General features: G+C 36.7%; 3 protein-coding genes across 4 annotated transcripts; 1 reads left to right on the forward strand and 2 right to left on the reverse strand.

Moving 5' to 3' along the window:
- Positions 1–3,909: 3,909 nt before the first annotated feature.
- Positions 3,910–10,547, reverse strand: them4 (thioesterase superfamily member 4). The gene is made up of 6 exons (XM_074653676.1): positions 10,051–10,547; positions 7,838–8,027; positions 6,829–6,991; positions 6,318–6,428; positions 5,347–5,471; positions 3,910–5,211 (listed from the first exon to the last, which is right to left on the reverse strand). Exons 1-6 carry the CDS (start codon positions 10,165–10,167, stop codon positions 5,165–5,167), a joined length of 753 nt encoding a protein of 250 aa, XP_074509777.1. The 5' UTR covers positions 10,168–10,547; the 3' UTR covers positions 3,910–5,164.
- A 2,249-nt stretch (positions 10,548–12,796) lies between these two features.
- LOC141779025 (uncharacterized) lies at positions 12,797–15,061 on the reverse strand. 2 transcript variants are annotated; one of them, XM_074653643.1, is made up of 5 exons: positions 14,912–15,061; positions 14,564–14,797; positions 13,806–13,860; positions 13,309–13,426; positions 12,797–13,129 (listed from the first exon to the last, which is right to left on the reverse strand). In XM_074653643.1, the coding sequence occupies exons 1-5, from the start codon at positions 14,921–14,923 to the stop codon at positions 13,096–13,098; spliced, it is 453 nt and encodes a 150-aa protein (XP_074509744.1). In that variant the 5' UTR covers positions 14,924–15,061; the 3' UTR covers positions 12,797–13,095. The 2 variants fall into 2 exon arrangements, with proteins under 2 accessions (XP_074509744.1, XP_074509743.1); XM_074653642.1 differs by having other exon boundaries at positions 14,564–15,011.
- Positions 15,062–18,302: 3,241 nt separating this feature from the next.
- On the forward strand, positions 18,303–21,961 carry LOC141779026 (uncharacterized). The gene is made up of 4 exons (XM_074653644.1): positions 18,303–18,727; positions 20,910–20,964; positions 21,122–21,236; positions 21,372–21,961. Exons 1-4 carry the CDS (start codon positions 18,434–18,436, stop codon positions 21,688–21,690), a joined length of 783 nt encoding a protein of 260 aa, XP_074509745.1. The 5' UTR covers positions 18,303–18,433; the 3' UTR covers positions 21,691–21,961.
- Positions 21,962–22,720: the final 759 nt, after the last annotated feature.

Consider the following 22,720-nt stretch of genomic DNA (forward strand, 5'->3'; position numbering starts at 1 on the left):
TCGGTTTACATCATTGCTCCTCTAAGACGTGGCATTCACACTGGGCCCAGACTCACATGCTGAATAGTCAGGATGTAACTAAGTACATGTACTCAAAGTATTGTGGGCCTACTTAAAGCTTCAGTAGGCAACACGTTTTTGGTATCATTGGCCAAAAAAAGCCATAATAACCTTTCATCATATTGTAATTCAAGTGCTCTGAGAGATAACTAGACTTCTGCAACTCCTCATGGCTCTGTTTACAGGCTTTAAAAAGATCTATCCTGTGACGGGAGACTTTGACCAATCACAGGTCATTTCAGAGAGAGAGCGTTCCTATTGGCTGGTGGGCGGTGCTTGGTATTTCCTCATCTGATCTCAACATGGCGGCCAGGTGAACAAACTTTCTCATTTTACAGCTAAACCGTACACTACAAGATGTTTCTGAAAACATTTGAGGTGAGTAATAGGCATTACAGTAACAGAATATTGATTCATATTTGATCAGCGCTGCCTAGTTTGACCGTTTGGTCAGAGTTTGCGAGTGATTGACAGCTGCCTCCGTTGAATGAACAGCCAATAGGAACGCTCTCTCTCTGAAATGACCTGCGATTGGCCAAAGTCTCCCGTCACAGGCTAGATTCTCTAAAGCCTGTAAACAGAGCCATGATGAGGTGCAGAAGTCTAGTTTTCTCTCAGATCACTTGAATTACAATATGATGAAAGGTTGTTATGGAATTTTTGCCCAGTGATGATGAATTCTGCCTACTGCAGGTTTAAGAACAATGTAGAGGTATTCTTACTTAACTTTATACTTCATCACATTTATTTGTGCTTTTTACCTCTTAAAATATGATGAATGCAAGGTAGTTCAAATCTGTTCCACCTCAACATGCCACCGCATGTGTATGCATTGATAATGTTACAGTAATGTATGAGTCACTTCTGATACTTTAAGTAGGCTAGGCTACTTTTAGTTAAGTATGATTTTGAATATAGGACATTTATGTAAGTATTTTTCCATGTATTGCTAAGTAAATAATCTAATAATTATAATTCTTCCAGCACTGCAATATGCCAAGTGTAAATAAAATAATCCACAGCTATTATGTCTCATGGTAAGCATGTCTGTTGGGGTGAAAGCTGAGGAAGACCATAGGGGCCCACAAAAATACAGTATGATTAGTTGTGTTTTTTCCCATTACTAATTACTCATTAAATAAAAATAAAAAAATACATAAAAAAACAACTTGACCATTATAAGTTACCAGAGCCCAGAGATTTCTCTAAGCTGCTCATTCGTCACTAAATCGTCATATAGGAGAGAGGTTGTGAACAAGAAAGTATTTTTACTTGATATTCACAGTTGTCTTTAATTAATTTTCTGTCAAATGACTAAACAGATGCTTCAACACTATACATTAGGCCTATTTTGTTAAAGAAATGGACCCAGAGTTATATTACTTTCAGGATGTATATTCTTACTCCTCTGGGTGACCCTGTTCACCGTCAAGTCACTGACTGACACCTCGCCATCCTGTCAGTTGCTTCCACTTTTAACAGAATTTTTTGTTTAAAGATTGCAGGTTAAAATAAGCTTTCCAGATGAAGTTGCACTTTTAGGCTAATAACTAAGTAGAAACCAGACCTGGAAGTGCTACAGTGGCCAGAGCTTGTTGCAGGTGGTTTTAACTGAAAGTTGAAAAAAACTGCCCCCACTCTGCCCCCCCACCTGCTTCCTCAAACCCGACTTGACCACATGACTCTTCAGGGTAGAAGAAAAAAAACAAACTGCTGGTGTTCATTTGTCCTGCATCCGCCACCCAACACACATGCACACACACAGTTTTTTAGAAACTAAGGTAGCATTTCCATCTGCACTTGTACTGAGGTTAAAGATGTGAGGGGCCCTCAGAAGACCACCAGGCCTGTAGTGTGATGAACCAGAAACCACATTTCAGACCAAAATGTGTGAGAACTCAAGTTAAATGCGTGCAGGGTTTGTATATACTAACCAATAATTTACTGCTAAACAAAAATTCACTCCGCAGCACCTGCTAATAAACAACACTTTGCTGTATTTTAAATGGACGCAATAGGAATTTACTTTGTAACTGTCGCATTAATTTCAGTATTATTCAAAGCTTTTTGGCCATTTGCTTAAAAAAAAACATACAAAAGAGTGATATTAAGTTTTATAAGCTGTATGTCAAATACATCAGTGGATCATTCACCGATATAACAGGCAGTGACTGAAAATAACAGGAAACATTATTAAAACTGATATATTTCCTTTTTACATTTTGCTTGAATGCAGCAGAAGTAATTGCCATGTTTGATGAACATCAACATTAGATGTCACTGTCTCTGGAGTTGCAGCTCAGTCATCTGATAGTCTGGGTAAAATTAAGAGCAGAAGGGCTTTGCTCTCAGTTGTTAGTAACACGAATAATTAAAAATAAATAAAATGTACAGTGTTTAGAAAGGTGCCGAATAAAAATACGTCTTTTCCTGAAAAAATAATAATAATAATTCTGATTGTGAAATAATCATTTTCAAAATTTTGGCGGTTCCAAAATGAATGTTTTGTTTATCTCTGTGGACGATATCTGACAGTTTGGTTCCCACTTATAACAAGGCTTGTGAGCCAATATTAAGACAACGTTGGTATCACGTGGTATCTCTGGGTCATCAGTTAGTGTGGAAAAAAACAGATAAATGTCTGAGATCGACTGTACAGTAAGTGCCTGACAACAACTTGTTGTGAAGTAAATGCAACTGAACAGGGGAGTGAGAATGAGACATCTAGTGGCTGAATGTTATCAATGTTATCAATAGCACATTTAAACCCTGGTTGTTGCTGGATAGGCGTGTAGGTGACAAAATATAATTATAAATGGTCAGACAACCAAATAGCCACACATTTTGATGTTAAATTTGAAAGAATGAAACAATACCCTCTTTAAGAATATGTAACTCGTGTATTTTTTTCTTTTAATGGCATTTTATGTTTGTTGCATAGCTGCAGAGTTCCAGTTGTTTTTTGTAATAATGTAAACATTATTGGTGTTACATCATGAGATATTAACATTACATTCACATTCAGATGTTTCATAGTCCAATGTAAAAATCAATGTCTTTAACCTATAGTCAGTACAGTAGCGTATAACCCAAAATAGTGCTCTAATCGTTTCTGGTCTGTCGCTTTTTCAGCATCGTGGTCTGCAGTAACTGCCTGAGCAGCACAGGTCTCTGTGATGTGGACAGTGTTACTTATTATGGCACATCGTGGGACGCCTCAGTCACTTCTGACTGTAGAAACACGTTCAAAGTGTCAGGGAGTGAGTGATACACCAGCAACAAGATGACAACTGCTATGATTTTGCTTTGGAACCCCTTCTGTCTTCATTGTATGTCATGATATTTTCATGGGATGCAAATCCACATCTCGTATTCAAATATAACCACATGGTGGGGTAACAGTTAACAACCCACACCTGAAAATATAAATTAAAATGTGTAAGTTAGAAGCCTGAAACTCTTGTTAGCTGAAATGTTACACCAATTAGAGCTCATTGATTGCACCAAAGATAAAACTGAGTTTAAAATAAAGTAGAAATCCTTAATCCTCTAAGTGCATAAATTACAGACAAAAAGCAGCACATGACATTCTGCATTCATCTTTGGCAGTTGAATCAAATGACCTAGTTTTTTTAAATCCAGACTTTTATCTGCAATGTCAGTGTCAATTAAACTTTATGAAATTTACTATATGCAGTTAGTCATATTAGCGGTTATACTATCAAGTTTGATCAGGGATTCATTAAAAACATATTTAGTACATAGATATATAGTTAAGCATGCTTTTTTGGGCAAAAATCTATGGTGATCTATGTACAATATATATTTTTTAAAGACACTAGGAAAAACTTAAAATTGTCTTTTTATTGTCGGTGCAATACATCCAATTCAGGAATTTCTTTCAGAAGCAAGAGTATCAGAGAATCAACCAAAAAAAAGGAAAGCAATGCAATTTTTATTCCCTTTTACAAACAATTTAACTTTATGACAAAGAAAATAAACACACTTTGCTTAATTCATATAATAACATTTTCTTAAGGCTTTTTTGGAGGAAAATAAAAATATTCACTTCAGTACATTTTGAGCATAATCTCACTTCCAAAGGCCCCGGTGTTACATCAAACCATAAATACTGTGAAAGTTACAATAAATAACCACTAACATTTAGTTTAATAAATAATGTTAAGATACTGTATGTATGTGTTAGTAACACTAAGTAGAGGTAGTTAAGCAAAAGGTCATGAAACTATACAGTCTGATTGTAAAAACATATTGGCCAACAGAGAAGTATGAATGTTAAAATATGATAAAAGATCAACAATGTCATATTTAGATAAATTATCTCTTAAACCTGCAGTAGGCAGAATGTTTTTAGCATCATTGGGCAAAAAATCCATAATAAACTTTCAGCATAGAGCCATGAGGAGGTGCAGACGTCCTCATGGCTCTGTTTTCAGGCTTTAAAAAAAATCAAGCGCGTGACGGAGTGTTTGGCCAATCACAGGTCATTTCAGAGAGAGAGTGTTCCTATTGGCTGTGCTTCGGCTGGTGGGCGGTGCTTGGTTTTTCCTCAACTGACTCAACATGGCTGCCAGGTCACAAACTTTTTCAATTTATAGTTAAACAGTACACTAAGAGATGTTTCTGAAAACATCTGAGGAGAGAAATAGGCATTACAGTAACAGAATATTGATTCATATTTGATCAGCGCTGCCTAGTTTGACCGGAGTTTGCGAGTGATTGACAGCTGCTCAGAGACGGCAGGCTCCAGCTCGGCTCTGATTGGTTGTTTTCCTCCGGTCTGCGAAATCTTGCAGATGCCATTAGGATCACCAGAGGACAACGGAGGACACACTACTGTCAGGAAATAGCGACCATTTAATAGAAATAACCTTTTTTAATCATATTTGCTCTAATTCTACCCATTGCAGCTTTAACTCACATTGCAAATTAGTACACACACACACACACACACACACACACACACACCCCTAAAAATGCTCCAAACCAATGACACACTCACACATTCACACACCCACTTACACGCACACACTCACTCGTTGGCCTCAGCTTGCTTGGTTGGTGGCAGGTTGGTATGTTTGTGTCACCCTCCCAGTACTAGGTGGCTGACACTGATTGACAGGAACAGCACTGCACGAGAGGCATAAAAGAAAACAAGAGAGTGTCAATGCAGAAGGTTGAAGAGCAGAGATGTTGACCAACCACAAGCGTTCACGCCGCCGTGTCACAGCAGACATGTTGTGCGTGTAAAAAAATGTACGTTACCTGTTGAGTCTGTGTGCAGTTTGGAGCCGTCGCTGCTGGTCACTTTACATGTAATAAATGTTTTTCTGCCTTCCTTCTTATCCAGAGTGGATTCAAGCACCACTGTGCTTCCCAGTGGGATGGGCCTGGGGACAGGAAAACGTGTTTGTCAGGTCAAACTGACCATGAATGAATGATGTCATACAGTACAACTAGGGCTGTCAAAGTTAACGCGACAAGAACGCGTTAATGCAAATTGGCTTTAACGCCACTAATTTCTTTAATGCATTAACGCAATCAATCCTTCGGAGGTTGTACCTGGCTCAGTTTCAAAATTACAGTGAAGATACTGGTATCATATGAAACTAAAAAAATCCATTGGTACCAACCATGTTATGGCTTGAGTTTGCCATGTTTGCATATTGCACATTGTTTTATGCTAAATGCAGTACCTGTGAGGGTTTCTGGAAAATATTTGTCATTGTTTTGTGTTGTTAATTGATTTCTAATAATAAATATATATATATTTGCATAAAGCAGCATATTTGCCCACTCCCATGTTGATAAGAGTATTAAATACTTGACAAATCTCCCTTTAAGGTACATTTTGAACAGATAAAAAAAATGTGCGATTAATCACAATTAATCATGGACAATCATGCGATTAAATATTGGGTATATAGGCTACACACAGACATAGAGACCTTGACTGCTCATCCCAAGTACCTACAGTAATACTGAGATAAGACGATTGGGGTACAATACTGAAAAGAGAGTGTTATGGATGCAAGGGTCTTCAAAATGATCAGAAAACTATTGTTTATACATTATACTAACCAATAAAAAAGGAGCATTTCAAGTTAGGTATTTTACTTTTTGTTGAATATTTAAACAAAGCTACAAACATTAATTCTGCTATTATAAACAAAATAAAATCTATTTACACGACAAATTAACTTTTGTATGTGTCAAAAAATGTATTCTTCCTGTACCTGCGGTAGTTGATGTTGAGGTTGGCAGTCACAACAGGTCCAGAGACTATTGTAGCATGAGTCCCTGTCACAGTATCAATCATAGTGGCTATTGCCCCCCCGTGGACATGTCTGGAAACACACACAATTTCTATTAGACATCAAATCCAAAGTTTAAAATTGTAATTCTGTGAAGTTTGAGGATTTAAAAATAGCCTTTTTTGGCAAGTAATTCTGTTTTTGATGGCATTTTGCCATCATTGGAAAGCTGATAATATAGAGGCAGACAGAAAATGTGGGGAGAGAGTGAGGGGGATGGCATGCATGTCTGTGGCTGGAATCGGCAAACTAGCATATTTCAAACCAAGATTTAAAATCTTTCAAAACCACAAAATGTGAAAATGTATTCAAGGTAATATTACTGTGTTGTTTTCAGTATGGAGTACAGTTAAGTAGAAACAGTATGTAAAAGTACAACAAGCACATACATTTATTTATACACAAACTTGTGCAACATTAACAGTTATCTCACCCTGGCGGCCCCTCCAGTAGGTGTCCAGCCTGACAAATGCACACACACTTCTGCTCCTCGCTGTTAAAAAATGTAGCATATTCAAATGCTCCCCCTGGGTCTCTGATGTTCCGGGTAAAAAGGCGTGCTTTTGACTGGATTATCTTACTAAGATACACTCCACCTGATGGGAAAAACACACAAGTGAACTGTCAGCAGCTAACAGGGCATCCAACGAGGCAACAAATATATAATTACAGGTGCATTTACAGTTTTTTTATTTAAATATTCATATCAGCACATGCCTAGTTCTAACACTATTGTGGTATAAATACAGTATAGAAATTAAATACCTGTATATAATGTATATAGTATATGATCATAGAATTGAATTGAATAGATTGGCGCTAGTGTCACCGATACCCGATCCAGCTATTTGAGCCAGTATCGGCCCGATATCAGATCCAATATTGGTGCATCCCTACTGGCGACCTGAATGTCCAATATTCACTTTTCTTAAGCTGTTTTTCACTGAAAACAGCTGCCTGCTCCGGCTGAAAACGACGCTATGAGAGCGATGAGAGTGAACCAAGTAAAGTTACGGACCGGACAGCTAAACAATGAGCTGCAGGTTCGAGGAGTGATAACTATCTGTTGTTCATCACTATGAGAAACCCCTTCCACACTGTCTTCACATTGCTATTTGGTATATTGTAATTAGAAAAATACTGATTATAGCCTCTGACAAGTTGTTCAAGAACAAAACATTGTTTAAGCAGAGGATGAGATTATCATTATCAGGTGATAGGCCATGTCCACTCAAACCAGTCATGACCAAACTGAGCCCTAGAACATAATTCAAACAATACATGGATATCTCGTTAAAATACAACAGAAACAAAAACAATACAGTTTACCCTCAGAACTTGATTATCGCCAAAAACTCTTGTCCCATAACTATGCTTACTCTTTTTCATGGACAAAACGAACAAGCAGAAAGACACACAAACGTCACAGACTGCACTGTTACCTGTAACATACTTGAGGAGGCGATTATAGCTCGGCAGTCTCTGCCACGGCCCCTCCTGTATCTCTCCTCCCTCCGTCTCCACCTCACACTGGCTGTAATAATGCTCGTACAACCCCATCATTTCTGAGCCCCATGAGGAGTTAGGCAGGCTGAAGTCCCGGGGCTTGAAGGAAAAGAGCGATGGCAGCGTCTGTTGAACAGGGAAATGCTTTACAAACTTAATAAAAAGTAGTAAAATACAATAGAAATTTGTCATCCATCATACCATTTCTAACAAGGTCTCTATCCCTTTTATGTAAATGTTATGCAAAGTAATGTAAATCCTTGACTCGGGAGTGCTTTATGGCACTTCTGAATTTACAAGATATTTGGATTAATGTGATGAAATAAACTGGTTTATCAGGTATTTCATTCTGACAAAAACAGACGTTTTCATGTGTTATTTCTCAATTGAATTTCCACAAATATATATATATATATATATATATATATATATATATATATATATATATATATGCACTCTATTAGGTACACCTATAAAATCTAATGCAATCCAACACCACAGCCATAAATTCTACTTTTACAAATCAATTTTAGAGTAAAACATCTTTTTAAATAACTCAAAATGGGCCATTGCTACCTTTGACAACCATAAAGGGGTCTGAGCTGATGAGTATGAAGGCGGATTTTATGATTCTTTTTTAGTTTTTCTTGATGTTCCTACAGTTTGTGACGCACCAGGACTGCACTGAAGGCAAGGTAAGGCAGCTTTATTTGTATAGCACATTTCAGCAACAGGGCGATTCAAAGTGCTTTACATAAACATTCAAGAACATTGCGACAAAGTGCAAAAGAACATTAAGACATAATTAAAACAGTTATAAAAACATAAAAACATTAAAGATTAGAAAATAAAAACAAGCTAAAAATAAAAGCTAGGATAGAAGCTAAAATAGAATATAACACAAGACTAAAAGTTCTAGTGCAGAATAAGATCATTATCTGGTTTAATAAAAGGCAGCAGCAGCAAACAGGAACGTTTTAATATTAGTTTTAAAAGAACTCAGAGTTGGAGTTGGTCCTGCAGGTTTCTGGGAGCTTGTTCCAAATATTTGGTGCATAAAAACTGAACGTTGCTTCTGCATGTTTAGTTGTGACTCTGGGGACACTAAGCAGACCTGATCCAGATGACCTGAGAGGTCTGGATGGTTCATAACATAGCAGAAGATCAGAAATGTATTTTGGCCTTAAACCATTTAGTGCTTTGTAAACCAGCAGGAGTATTTTGAAATCAATTCTCTGAGAGACAGGGAGCCAGTGTAGAGACCTCAGAACTGGACTGATATGATCCACTTTCTTGGTCTTAGCAGCAGCTGTCTGATCCACTTTTTTAGGAACACCAGTAAAGACGCCGTTACAGTAGTCAAGTTTTACAGATACAGATACAGATAGCTTTATTTATCCCCGAAGGGCAATTCAGTTTCTGCAGTCCACCGAGACATATACACATTCATACTGCACAATCATCAATGACAGAGGGAACACAGTAGGTGGCATATGGGGAGGTGAGATCAATAAAAGTACAAGAATCAAAATATTCGCAATAAATAAAAACAATAAATACAAGAATAAAGACAATACGAGATAAAAGAATAAAGGAATAAATAGAATAAAGTGCCAAGAGTATTGCACATTACAAATTACATCCCAGGAATGTACCTAATTGCAAACAAGCACAACCATATGGTTAGTGCAAAATAACTTTACATTCAAGTAAATAAAACATTTTTGTTATCGTTCATTCAAGATAGCTACTCTCGAATGAAGTTGGCTGAATATACCTAAGTACTGAACAATTAGAGGTACTTTACTTGAGTATTTCCAGTTTCTGCTACTTTAAACTTCTACTCCACTACAATTCAGAGGCAAATATTGTGCTGTTTACTCCACTGCATTTAACTGATAACTTTTGCAGAATCAGATTAAAAGTATGAAGGCTGATTTAATGATTCATTTGCAGTTCTCCTTGATTTTCCCACAGTTTGTGAAGCACCAGGAATGAACACTGGACATTGAGTCACAGGCCATCTGAACCCATCACTGAGCTGAGAGACATCAAGAAGGGGTGATAGAGGAGGAGAATGACGTCACAGGACACACACACACAGATGGAAACCTCAATTCAAAAAGACGTTGATGTTTATTGTACCTACCATGGCGGTCCTGGCTGAGACGTTGGTAGATCTTGAGACGTTGAGATGAGTCTGCGTAGATGAGAGTGAGCCAAGGCGTTGAAAGACCTGGTATATTCGACCCAGACCTCTCGCCATTGTAGGTAAACTGTTTAAAGCGACGAGGAAGGCGGAAAAACCGGCTCAAAGAACCAGACTGTGACAGAGCTGCCGGTAACTTTGAGAGAACGTTAGAGCTAACCGTTGATCCCTGTTACTAGGTAACGATGCTAGTAGTTGTTACTAGGTAACGATGCTAGTAGTTGTTACTAGGTAACGATGCTAACGATGCTACGAAGTACTACCGTTTTAATAAACACTGGTATCCGTAAACGCATATAATTTATAATATACCTTAAGCATGTTTAACACATGTTTCAGTCTCGGTTGTGCTGTACTCTGATGTAATGTGATGTAATGTTTTACCGGTGACTTTCATGTGTCATCAGAGCACTGCCTGTAAACTTCCGGCACGAGGGACCCGCGTCATTCAGGTCACGTGGTTTACACCTCGCACTGTGATTGGCTATTCGTAGTTTCTATCCATCTCGACCTGATGCACATTGGGATTTGAATTTGGTATTATACATATATATATATATATATATATATGTATATATGTATATATACATATATATATATATGTACATATATATATATATGTATATATATATATTACGATTAATCATGGAAAATTATGCACGATTAATCGTGATACAACATTTGGTTTTATTTTTTATTTTTGTTTATAGCTTATTTGTAAATTGTACATTTTTATTCTTATCTTATTTTAACGTTTTATCTATTCTTTTGTTATTATACTGTTATACTGTTATATACTGTTTGTCTTGCACCAACAAAGCCAAAGAAAATTCCTAGTGTATACCTCTTACACCTGGCAATAAACACCATTCTGATTCTGATTCTGATTCTGATATATATATATGTATATATATATTAATCGTGCATCATTTTCCATGATTAATCATATTAAATGAATTTAATCGCATATTAATCGCAGTTTTTATTTGTTCAAAATGTACCTTAAAAGGAGATTTGTATAGTATTTAATACTCTTATCAACATGGGAGTGGGCAAATATGCTTACTTTGTGTAAATGTATGTATATATTTATTATTGGAAATCAATTAACAACACAAAACAATAACAAATATTGTCCAGAAACGCTCACAGGTACTGCATTAAGCATACAAAAATATGCTCAAGGAGAAGAGCTAGGTTCACATGTCAACCAACAATAATTTTTTTTATTACAGTTTTTTTTTGTTTGTTTTTTACAATTGTTTATATGCATTTCTCTAAACAGAGTTCACTTCATACAGTCAGCACAAGTCAATGTGGACTCAACCGTGAATAACATTTCTATGTTTTGACACAAAATGCATTCAATGACCACATCTTTCAAACTTCATGGGGAAACAATTTCACTCATCACCAGTTATATTGAATATGACTGTGGAAGACGCAGCTACATATTGTTTGTTTTCCGGTTTACGTCAGTGAATTGGCCTTTTGAAGAGGTGTTAAATTGATCAAGACAGATTCAACCAGTCTCTCGGTTTATTGTTCATCAGAAGTTACATATATTCCAGCGGCTGCACCTTTATCTCTCTAACATTTGGTAGCACGCTGGCCGCTGGCCAACTTTGAGGGTTCCGACTCAAACCAGACAGACTGGCTGCATCAAGACTGAAAAGTAGTATTTATAGATTGAGCTGAAGTGGTAAGACAGGAAATGCTAGGTGAGCTATGCATACTAAGCAGATCTTAAACATGACTGAAAATTGCTGTGAGACTGTCAGTATTATCCTTGGTTGTGCACTAGGGGGAGGTAGAGTATCATGCCACTGAACTGTTATTGTTTATCATAATTTGGTTTCTGCTTGGGGCCCTTCCGTGTGGAGTTTGCATGTTCTCCCCGTGTTCTCCCCGAGTTCTTTGGCTTCCTCCCACAGTCCAAAGATATGAAGGTTAATTGTTGACTCTATACTGCCCGCAGGTGTGATTGTGAGCGTGAATGGTTGTCTCTCTCTATGCGTCAGCCCAGCAGCTGTCAATCACTTGCAAACGGTCAAACTAGGCAGCGCTGATCAAATATGAATCAATATTCTGTTACTGTAATGCCTGTTTCTCACCTCAAATGTTTTCAGAAACATCTTGTAGTGTACTGTTTAGCTGTAAAATTAGAGTTTTTGACCCTGCAGCCATGTTGAGATCAGTTGAGGAAATACCAAGCACCGCCCACCAGCCGGAGCACACCTAATAGGAACGCTCTCTCTCTGAAATGACCTGTGATTGGTCAAAGTCTCCTGTCAAGGGCAAGGTTTTTAAAGACTGAAAACAGATCCATGAGGAGGTGCAGAAGTCTAATTTTCTCTCAGAGCACTTAAATTACAATGTGCTGAAAGATTATTATGGAATTTTTGCCCAATGATGCCATAAACTGTTGCCTACTGAAGCTTTAATCAACTGACTCGTTTCACACTCCAACATCTGACTTGATGAAGCATAAGCTTATTGTTCAACTCGATGAGGTACATTCGGCTAACAAATTCTTCCACCCACACAACCTCAGCAATTAAACAGATGCCCTTTTAATTTTTGCAGTTGCTGGCAATCGCTCATGTTTCTTGAGGGGCAGGGCAACAAAAACATAGACTGTAAATGCCTCAGGCAGGCTGCTGATTCAGGTGAGGGGACGCTGACATACATGACAAATTTAATTTATTTGTGAAGGCTGTAATCGTCTGTTAAAGTGTTTTACAGAGACAAAAGGCATAATTAGAAATAACCAACACAATCACATTGCAAAATTATACAAAACTAAACAACATATTTCCCCACTCCCTATGTCTGTGCCATTTGTCCAATGAATGTACAGTTTGTACATCATATAAGCAACAACACGTTTTCACATCAGTGATAGTACAAAATGTATCCTCGTTTGCATGCCATACATGCTTCTTCTTCTTTTAAAAGTTTGTGTTGAATGTTTTTGAGTTGACTTTATTTTGTAGCTTCGGTGATTCCACACAGCTCCCTGCAAAATTAAGAAAAGAAAAAGCAATGTTAATTTGGTGCACAGATGCCTTATGTCTTTAGTTTTACAGCCATGGCTCTATTATGTGGTTCTGGTTCAAACTGTTGAAACTCTCTGATGTTCTCGACAGCTCTAGCTGACCACACTCTTATTCTCAAGATGAAAGTTTCTGATCTTACCTTGCTTCCTTCTTGGTTGTATCCGCATAGCCACAAAGAGTTTTGTCTCTATCCAAAATCTGTTGTTTCAAGTCCTGGATGTCGTGTTCGGCCACCTTTTTAGCCACTTCGTGATTAGCTGAGGAAATGGCAGAGTATAACAGCGAGAAACAAATGTTATGAAGTCCCGTATTTAACACACAACGAATTAGTAAAATGGGAGCTGCTACTTTTGCTTATCTCAGAGATCGGTGACTGGAAACGAGGACAGAGTGCTTGGAGCCTGCAGGTTAGTGATGACACATCTAGTTCTACTGGTTTCTAATTGACAGAGTTTGAACAGACAGCTCTTAGCAGCTCCAACCTCTATCTCGGTCTTTTAAAAGGCCTGATTAGGGTGTGTAGAGACAAATTGTGGTTTGTCACATTCCCTTATCTGGATCAGTTTGGGACTGGCCAATATTACTGTACAGAAGTACAGTTTTAACTATCTGAGGTGAAACAAAAAGCTGCCTTACCTTTGAGTTTAGTCATGGACTCTCCTATATCTGTCTTCTTCTTGTTATCAGCTGCCTAAATAAGAGGCACAGGGGGAAAGTATTTGTTATAGATTAAAACAGAAAAAAAAGAAATAGAAAAACAAATCAAATCTTTTTAATTTAACAGAATACTGAGTTTGTTCCTGTCATGCCAACTTCAAACAGTTTGTGTTAGATATCATGTGCATCCTGAAGACTTTCCTGTGAATAATGTTATGATTGTATGCATGTTAAATTAATTCTGTCAAATGTTTCAAAAGTCGCTTAAAGGGTCATTTAATTGCTGTTTTGTAATTGCCTTTCCCCATGTTGTCCATGTATCTGTTTTTATTTTTTTAAATTTTTTACCACTCACAATGTTGTTTGGTTACGATTACCCAGAAGTCATTATAGATATTTAAATCAATATCCTCCTCACAAACACTAACCATACACTTCCACCCAACACACACACTTGTCTTTTTTTAATATATATATTTACTGTATTGTTATTGTTGTTATTATATATATATATATATATATCTTGTCCTTATTCTTTGTTATCACTATTATGTAGTCAATTTTTTTTTAAGGTGGAGGCTTCAGATAAGCCCAGTGGGTTTTTTGCCTCTTCCTGCACTTATTAATTTTTTTGTTACGTTGTATAGTCTTAAATTGTGCAAAATAAATAAATACATAAAAAATAAATAAATAACACCTGCAGCTGTGAGTAAAAACTGCAGATGTGTCCCTCTCACCTTCTCAGTGTTACAGGTCTGCAGACTTTGACTGAGGTCCTGTGCTGACTTTTCACTGTCAGTCCTCTTCTTCTTCATCTCCTCTATCTTGGAGTTGACGGACAGCAGCGTTGACTTCATCTCATTGATTTTCACTTTCGTCTGGACGATGGTCTCCTCTTTCCTCTTGACCTCGGCAGAGTTGTCCAGCATGCGGGTTTTCAACCAGTGCAGGTCGAGCTCCTGACGCACGGCCTGTAAAACCATTACAACCATCACAGCCACGCTCAGGCACACCAGAGCTACAGCCAGTTTCATCTTGGTTTGTCGAGACGACGAGGGGAAAAGACTGGTTCAAGTGCTGCTCACTTTGTAGTTCATTCCAGGTATTTCTCCAACCGTGCAACAGGTTTCTCCTCCAGCTCCCTCGGTGTGACTGTGTCCACTCTACCTGTGCTACCTGCTCAACAGGCTGGGCGTGACTAACCACCTGTTTCCTCCTGCTGGAGACTCTCCACCTCCTCCTCCTCCTCCTCCTCTCTGTGGCACGCTCTTATGCAAACACGTTGCACGAATTTGCATCGTGATCACTTTGCCTCCCTTGTTTATCTTATATTAATATCACATAATGCTTGGTTTCAACAATAATGACACAACAATAAGTAAGCAGCAAGAAACTTAGGCTATGTGAATAAGATTTACACAAATAGCCTATCAAAACATTTGTTCTTGTAATGTAACCTAATTCAATTGTACATCGACATAATCTCCTCCTCCTGCTTGTAGCTGCTACGCTGCTCAACTGTGGAACAAACTTCCAGATGAGATCAAAGATGCACCAACAGTGGCCATCTAGACTCACTTTACTATCTTTTGATTGTTTTTATTATCCTTTTAATTATTTTCTTTTAACTTATACTTTTATATTCTTTTATTCGTTTTTATCTTGTGCACTTTGTGCCCTTTTATCTTGCTTTTATATATGTAAAGCACATTGAATTGCCTTTGTGTATGAAATGTGCTCTATAAATAAACTTGCCTTGCCTTGCCTTTTATTATTCTTATTCTTATTATCCTTATTATTATTATTATTATTATTAATAAGAAGAAGAAGAAGAAGAAGAAGAATAATATGTGCTATTTATTTGTGCTATTTGTTATGTTTTATTATGACACCTTTCTGATCTGTTGAACTGTTTCTCTAAAGGAAACTTACCATGTACTCGAGTACAAGTTTGAGATACTTGTACTTTATACTTGAGTATCTCCCTTTTTACTCCACTACATTTAGGCTATTTGACAGCTTTAGTTACAAAAATAAGCAACAAGAAACTTAGGCTATGTGAATAACATTTCCACAAATAGCCTATCAAAACATTTGTTATTGTAATGTAGCCTAATTCAATTGTACATCGACATAATCTCCTCCTTTATTATTATTATTATTATTATTATTAATAATAATAATAATAATATGTGCTATTTATTTGTGCTATTTGTTATGTTTTATTATGACACCTTTCTGATCTGTTGACCTGTTTCTCTAAAGTGTGGAGGAAACACGAGTACAAGTTTGAGATACTTGTACTTTATACCTGAGTATCTCCATTTTTACTCCACTCCACTACATTTAGGCTATTTGACAGCTTTAGTTACTTTACACATAAAGATTTTACATACAAAACCCATAATCATAATATTTTAAAATGATGCATTGTTATAAATTAATCTACCTTTAACATTATATAAAATACTTGAATCAGCTCCACTCCAACCACCAACATTAACATGCTGCTTTACATGTTTAATGCATAATACAAAATATATAACACTCTGAAATGGGCCTTTTCCTTGTAACAGTTGTTTTTACAGTGGGGTACTGCTATTTTTATTATTTTTTAAACTGTATTAATTGTTTTTTAGTTATATCGTACAGTACATACAAACCCCAACATACATATACACGCAAACATACTATATGTACAGACAAGGTATAACAACAATAATGTAAAATATCCTAATAAAATAAATAAATTAAAAAGGGGGAAGGGGGATTCAAATAAAATAAAATAAAATCCCTAGTACAGTACATACTATCAAGTTATTTTCAATATGCCACTCATTCTTTCAAGAGCATATTCAGGGTATAAAATCTGAAAAGTACCTCTTCCCTCACTGTCACCAAATAAAGTGAAATAGTAATATCAGGCTGCTTTAGGCCATAATTTAACTACATATCCTTATTTCCTCCTGTGTTAATAAGTGATTTAAACATTTAAACATGTTTATTTGTAAATAAAAGTCTTGAATCTTGAAAGAAGCTCATGTTAAAACACTGGGGGGGGGAACAGAGGCCCCTACTTTACAGATTTGGAAAGAGTTGATGAGATATTAGGAATGAGAGGTAAAATATGTGTTGAGTTAATGAATGAATGTGATATGAATGTGTGTGTTATGTCATGTGTCATCATGTTTTGCATTAGCCAGACACCAATCTGGGATAGTATAACATGCATCAAGGTATTATACATGTTTGTTGGAAAGAGACTGTAAGTAAACCTCATGGAAAGCATGACATTAAATAAAGATAATTATACAAAAAAGAGAGAGGCTTCACTTGGTAAATGATTTATATAAGCTCCAGCTTATCCTCTGTCAACAGACACACACACAGTAATAAAACAAGGGCTTGGCAGAGTATTTACAGTCACATTTTACTAGTTTATAAGGAAGCCTAATATAATATAGTCTGAGGTGAGCAGGACATTACAGGTGAGGTGACAGCATACAGGAAGAGGACGTGTTTCTATGTGGCACACTGGCCTGCTGGCCAGGTTCAAGTAGTTGTTAGTAGTTGTAACTGAAAGGCAATGTAAGATGTCATTGACTAAACAGAGGAGGGATGTACAGTAAAGCGCTCCTCTGCCTTGCAGCAATGTTTGTCTGCGGTAATTTAGTTTGGATTTATGGCACAAAGAAAATAAATACACAACGGCCAAGTTTGTTTAAAAAGGGGTGTTTATATATACAGTAATTTGTCAATAATGTACACACTTTGGGTATTTAAATAAAATCCATTTTCCAATAAATAAATTGTCATTAATGATGATTCAACATACACAAACGTCTCTTGATCAACTATGTTATTCATAATGGCAGTGATGGAAAACTATTAAGATTCTCTACCTAAGTAAAAGTAGAAATTCCATAATTTAAAATACGCTCAATTACAAGTAAAAGTACAGAAGTATTATCAGCAAAATGCACTCAAATTATGAAAAGTAAAAGTACGCATTATGCAGGGCCACCTTTTCAATACATTATGTTTTTTTTATTACATTAACGTGCATACAGCTTTTTAAAGTTGTAGTTGGTCAATGTGGACATCTTTTTTTTTACTATTTTATATATATAGTTGTGTAGTTAATCTATAAAAATACATTCAGTTTTTTAAGCTAATTATATCAATTGTATACAAAATGTGAAAAGTAACTAGTAACTATAACTGTCAAAAGTATTTGAGTAAAAAGTACAATATTTCCCTCCGAAATGTGTGAAGTAGTAGCCTATAAAGTATAACAAAATGGAAATACAGTAAAGTTCAAAATCCTTTGAGTTGTACTTCAGTACAGTACTAGACTTGATAGTTTGAGGTGAGCAGGATATTACAGGTGAGGTGACAGCATACAGGAAGAGGGCGTGTTTCTCTGTGGCACACTGGTGGCAACACACACATGAGTATCCAATCACACAGCAGCAGGTGAGTCAGCCTCCTGGGTTGATTGACTTTACTTCGACCAAGGTGGATAGGTGTAACCAGGGGTGACACAGAGAGCAGCCTTGTGTGCTTACAGACACTGATCCATCATCAGAGAAGAAGCCTTAAACATCATGAAGGTGCAGTGCATTCTACCTATGACAATAGTCGTGACTGTCGCGATGATTGGTATCGTGAAAATCCGGGAAAAGGAGCACCTGAAGGAAACCAAACGGAACAAGTTTCAGGACATCAAGCTGCGGGTGACCTACGATGTGCTGCAGGAGTACAACAAGGAGAAGGCAGAGACGCAGGACCTGCTGGTGAAGACCCAGATTGAGGAGAAAACCATGGGAGAGGAAGTGAACAAGCTGAAGAACAGAGCAGAGGAGGCGCGGGGAGACGCTGACATCTGCAAGGGCAGCCAGGTGAGGAGGATCTGACAGATGCAGGAAGAGAGATTATTCAGTAACAATGGCTGTTAATTTACAGCAGGATTTCAACAGTATTAACCTGTTATTGCTAAAAACAGTGCTTTATTGTTAATACAAAAGAAAACCTGTTAAATTACGCTCATAAGTCGTTTTTTAACTGAACTATAATGCATTCTTAAAAAGCAGCACTTTACTGCTGATCAACTGTCTGAAGTATCATCAGTAACAGTTTCATGCAGTATTTCTTTAATTCTGGGACCTGATCTGCACATGTGAGGCTTGTACATTGTACATGATTGTAAAATCAGTGAATTAGCTTTATTGTTCTTCTCTCACATGTTGTTCTGGTTTGCATCCTGTGCTTGTAGCCAGCTATAGACAGACATTTTGGGAAAAGTGTCAACAAGTCTATTTTATCTAAAGTCTAAGTGTCTTTAATTGTATTTAGTGTGACTATTCCTATGTCTGTAACCTGCTAAGTTTATTCACCTATAGGCAAAAAATAATGTTTATTAAAATGTATGTAAAAAATACAACCTAAATAGTGCATTAAAACAAATAAGTAAGATAATGCAGCTATATAATGTATCTTTAAACAGTAAATTAACTGTAAAATACTGTGAAATTAATAAAAAAAAATCAGTATTTTTCATTAACAGTGCAAAGCTGTAAATTTCAGCGACAGTATAATAATGTTAATTTTACAGTAACATAAAGGCAACCCTGCTGCCAGTTCTTTACTGTTATTTTACTGGGAAATGCTTAACAGTTGAAATAATTTGAATTCAAATAGACTTAGAATTACTTTATAACCTTTTGAAATGCATCACCCGGCTCTTTGAAGACACTCTTTCAGTTGTGAGAAAAATATTTCACTGGCATCACATCAGGGCCAAAAAAAGACACACATAACCTGTTTGACCTGGTTAGTTGTGAATGCATCATCATAACCACCATCTTGCATATCAGATAGAGACTGACTTTGGGCTAACATGGCACCAGCAAATTCAAGCAGTTGGCCTACTTTACTTTTCCCTACATTGCTGTATGATTTTGTAAACCATTTCTTGTTGAAATGAGGTAAACTAATCTACTGCCCCTACTTGTATACACGGCAGGCCTTTATGGTTTCATTGACCAGTATGGAAGTTTTTATTGGACTTTATTAGTTGTAACCTGTAGAAGACATTCCACAATTGTACCATGATCTGCAAATATTTCACTATCCACAAACATGTATTTTTGTATTTGTGTTGTGTAAAGTCACATCCACAAAAATACAGGGCGATTTGCAAATATGCATAACTTACTCTGTGACTTTACACAACACAAATACAAAAATACATGTTTGTGGATAGTGAAATATTTGCAGATCATGGTACACATTTGTGGATTTTTTTCTGTGGGTTACAACTAATAAAGTAAAATAAAAACTTCCATAGACCAGTTTCCTTATTTAACTACCCACTTATTTTCACCATAAAATGACAGATACAACAGTGGATCTTGCTTTTAAAAAAAAAAGCTATTGATGAGAAATATGATCTGCCTCTGCCCCCTAGTCCTCCTGTACTGAAATGTGTTGTCTCTGCTCGTATTTCTAAACTTCTTAAATAGGCAATAAATGCATTAAACTGTGTATCACATCAAAATAAATACTCCTCTGCTGTGGTGTCAAGTAGCCAGGGGACTTTACACTAGCTCTGGAGGAAGAGGAAGCAGCTCTGTGGGGAAATAATGGAAAATCTGAATTTGCATTTACATACATTTTACAGTCATTTTTAATGCCCTTTATAAACCGTCTCTGCAAAGTCGATCAAGTGGCTTCATAGCGGATTTAGGTGATTCCTCAGTGTTTCTGAGAGCTTTTTAAGGAAAACATCAGAAAGAGAATGGGATAATGTTAAAAAGGATTGATAAAATGTTATGAAAATATGAGAGAAATAACCTTGTTAAGCCAAATAATGGGAAGACATGAAGTTTATCCTTATGGCCTACTTGATCATGTAACATGATCATGTGTTGTTATGAAAAAAGTGTTCAAATATTTACTGTAGAAGTCAAAAGGAGGTGGCTGCATCAAAGTCAAAGATGATGCAGGATGTTAGTGTGTGTAGAGAAGATTTCTCTAACGAACTCAGGTTTGTGTTGCTGACATTTACTTTTCCACTTGCAGAAATCTCAAAAAGATGAGCTGGCATCAGCAGAGACAGAATTAAAAAATCTCCAAGGTAGGTGCCGATTGAGGCGACGCAGCTTTTCCCTCTTTTACCCAGCATGTCTGCTGATTCACAGTTGAAAAGTAGAACTTCAAGTGATGATCCTAACCTTGCTTTTAATTTGTGAAACACTCAAAATGTGTATAATGTCATGTGATGATACCTACAGATGAACTCGATAAGGAGAAGGCCAGCTGGGAAAAAGAATCAGAAACACTGAAACAGCAGCTAGCAGCACGGAGCGCAGTGTGTGGCTTCTTGAAAACAAAATCCGACGTTGTAAGGTACGGTCACTACTTTACTGCTGGATTTATTATAAAATAAGATATTAGAAAATAAAATATATACAATTATTTCTGCAATGGAACATCTACTGTATGCGTTCACTACATTTTCTATTGTTGAACTCTCTCTTAAAGCAAGCTGTGTGGCGATGACGTGATTGTGGCGGACGCTAAACAAGAAGAGGCAAAACCAGAGGCTCCTAAACAAGAGGAAGCAAAACCAGAGGCTCCTAAACAAGAGGAAGCAAAACCAGAGGCCCCTAAACAAGAGGAAGCAAAACCAGAGGCCCCTAAACAAGAGGAAGCAAAACCAGAGGCCCCTAAACAAGAGGAAGCAAAACCAGAGGCCCCTAAAAAAGAGGAAGCAAAGCCAGAGGCGCCTAAACAAGAGGAAGCAAAGCCAGAGGCCCCTAAACAAGAAGCCCCTAAAGCAGAGGCTCCTAAGAAGAGATGATCCGTGTTCTTTTTTGATACTTTGCAACCAGATTGCAGCACTTTGCTTTACTGGGCCGATGTCACATGTCTTAGAGGAACATGTAGGAGCCTCAAGTAGCTCTACTATAGGTCCCATATCGGGATCTTAAAGAATATTCCATCTGTTATTTGTTTTCATGCAACAATATGAAGAATGAAGTTACAGTTTGATGTGGGCATGTGTTTTTGTATTTGTTTTGTTATCTGTGTATGTTGGTGCAAAATGCTTTTGTAATAAACAGATTGTGTCATATTTTGTGCTGGCCAGGTTCAAGAGTTCAGTAGTAGTTGTAACTAAAAGGCAATGTAAGATGTCATTGACTAAACAGAGGAGGGATGTACAGCATGTAAAGTGTTCCTTTGCCTTGCAGCAATGTTTGTCTGCGGTAATTTAGTTTGGATTTATGGCACAAAGAAAATAAATACACAACAGCCAAGTTTGTTTAAAAAGGGGTGTTTATATATATATAGTAACTTGTCAATAATGTACACACTTTGGGTATTTAGATAAAATCAATTTTCCAATAAATAAATTGTCATTAATGATGATTCAACATACACAAACGTCTCTTGATCAACTATGTTATTCATACTGGCAGTGATGGAAAACTATTAAGATTCTCTACTTAATTAAAAGTAGAAATTCCACAATTTAAAATACGCTCAATTACAAGTTAAAGTACAGAAGTATCAAAAAATGCACTCAAAGTATGAAAAGTAAAGGTACGCATTATGCAGGGCCACCCTTTCAATACATTATGTTTTTTTTTTATTACATTAACGTGCATACAGCTTTTTAAAGTTGTAGTTGGTCAATGTGGAGATCTTTTTTTACTTTTTATATATATAGTTGTGTAGTTAATCTATAAAAATACATTCAGTTATTTAAGCTAATTATATCAATTGTATACAAAATGTGAAAAGTAACTAGTAACTATAACTGTCAAAAGTATTTGAGTAAAAAGTACAATATTTCCCTCCGAAATGTGTGAAGTAGTAGCCTATAAAGT

Source organism: Sebastes fasciatus, chromosome 12 (assembly GCF_043250625.1).
Source record: "Sebastes fasciatus isolate fSebFas1 chromosome 12, fSebFas1.pri, whole genome shotgun sequence".
Classification (NCBI taxonomy): Eukaryota; Metazoa; Chordata; class Actinopteri; order Perciformes; family Sebastidae; genus Sebastes; species Sebastes fasciatus.

Excerpts from the sequence above, each read along its gene's own strand:
- them4 (XM_074653676.1), bottom strand. The coding sequence starts at position 10,167 with ATGGCGAGAGGTCTGGGTCGAATATACCAGGTCTTTCAACGCCTTGGC. Across the intron at positions 6,992-7,837 it reads CCTCCTCAAGTATGTTACAG|GTGGAGTGTATCTTAGTAAG; the intron begins GTAACAGTGCAG and ends TTTTCCCATCAG. Across the intron at positions 6,429-6,828 it reads CTACTGGAGGGGCCGCCAGG|ACATGTCCACGGGGGGGCAA; the intron begins GTGAGATAACTG and ends GTGTGTTTCCAG.
- LOC141779025 (XM_074653642.1), bottom strand. The coding sequence starts at position 14,860 with ATGAAACTGGCTGTAGCTCTGGTGTGCCTGAGCGTGGCTGTGATGGTT. Across the intron at positions 13,861-14,563 it reads AGACCTGTAACACTGAGAAG|GCAGCTGATAACAAGAAGAA; the intron begins GTGAGAGGGACA and ends CCTCTTATTTAG. Across the intron at positions 13,427-13,805 it reads GTCCATGACTAAACTCAAAG|CTAATCACGAAGTGGCTAAA; the intron begins GTAAGGCAGCTT and ends CCATTTCCTCAG.
- LOC141779026 (XM_074653644.1), top strand. The coding sequence starts at position 18,434 with ATGAAGGTGCAGTGCATTCTACCTATGACAATAGTCGTGACTGTCGCG. Across the intron at positions 18,728-20,909 it reads ACATCTGCAAGGGCAGCCAG|AAATCTCAAAAAGATGAGCT; the intron begins GTGAGGAGGATC and ends TTCCACTTGCAG. Across the intron at positions 21,237-21,371 it reads ACAAAATCCGACGTTGTAAG|CAAGCTGTGTGGCGATGACG; the intron begins GTACGGTCACTA and ends TCTCTCTTAAAG.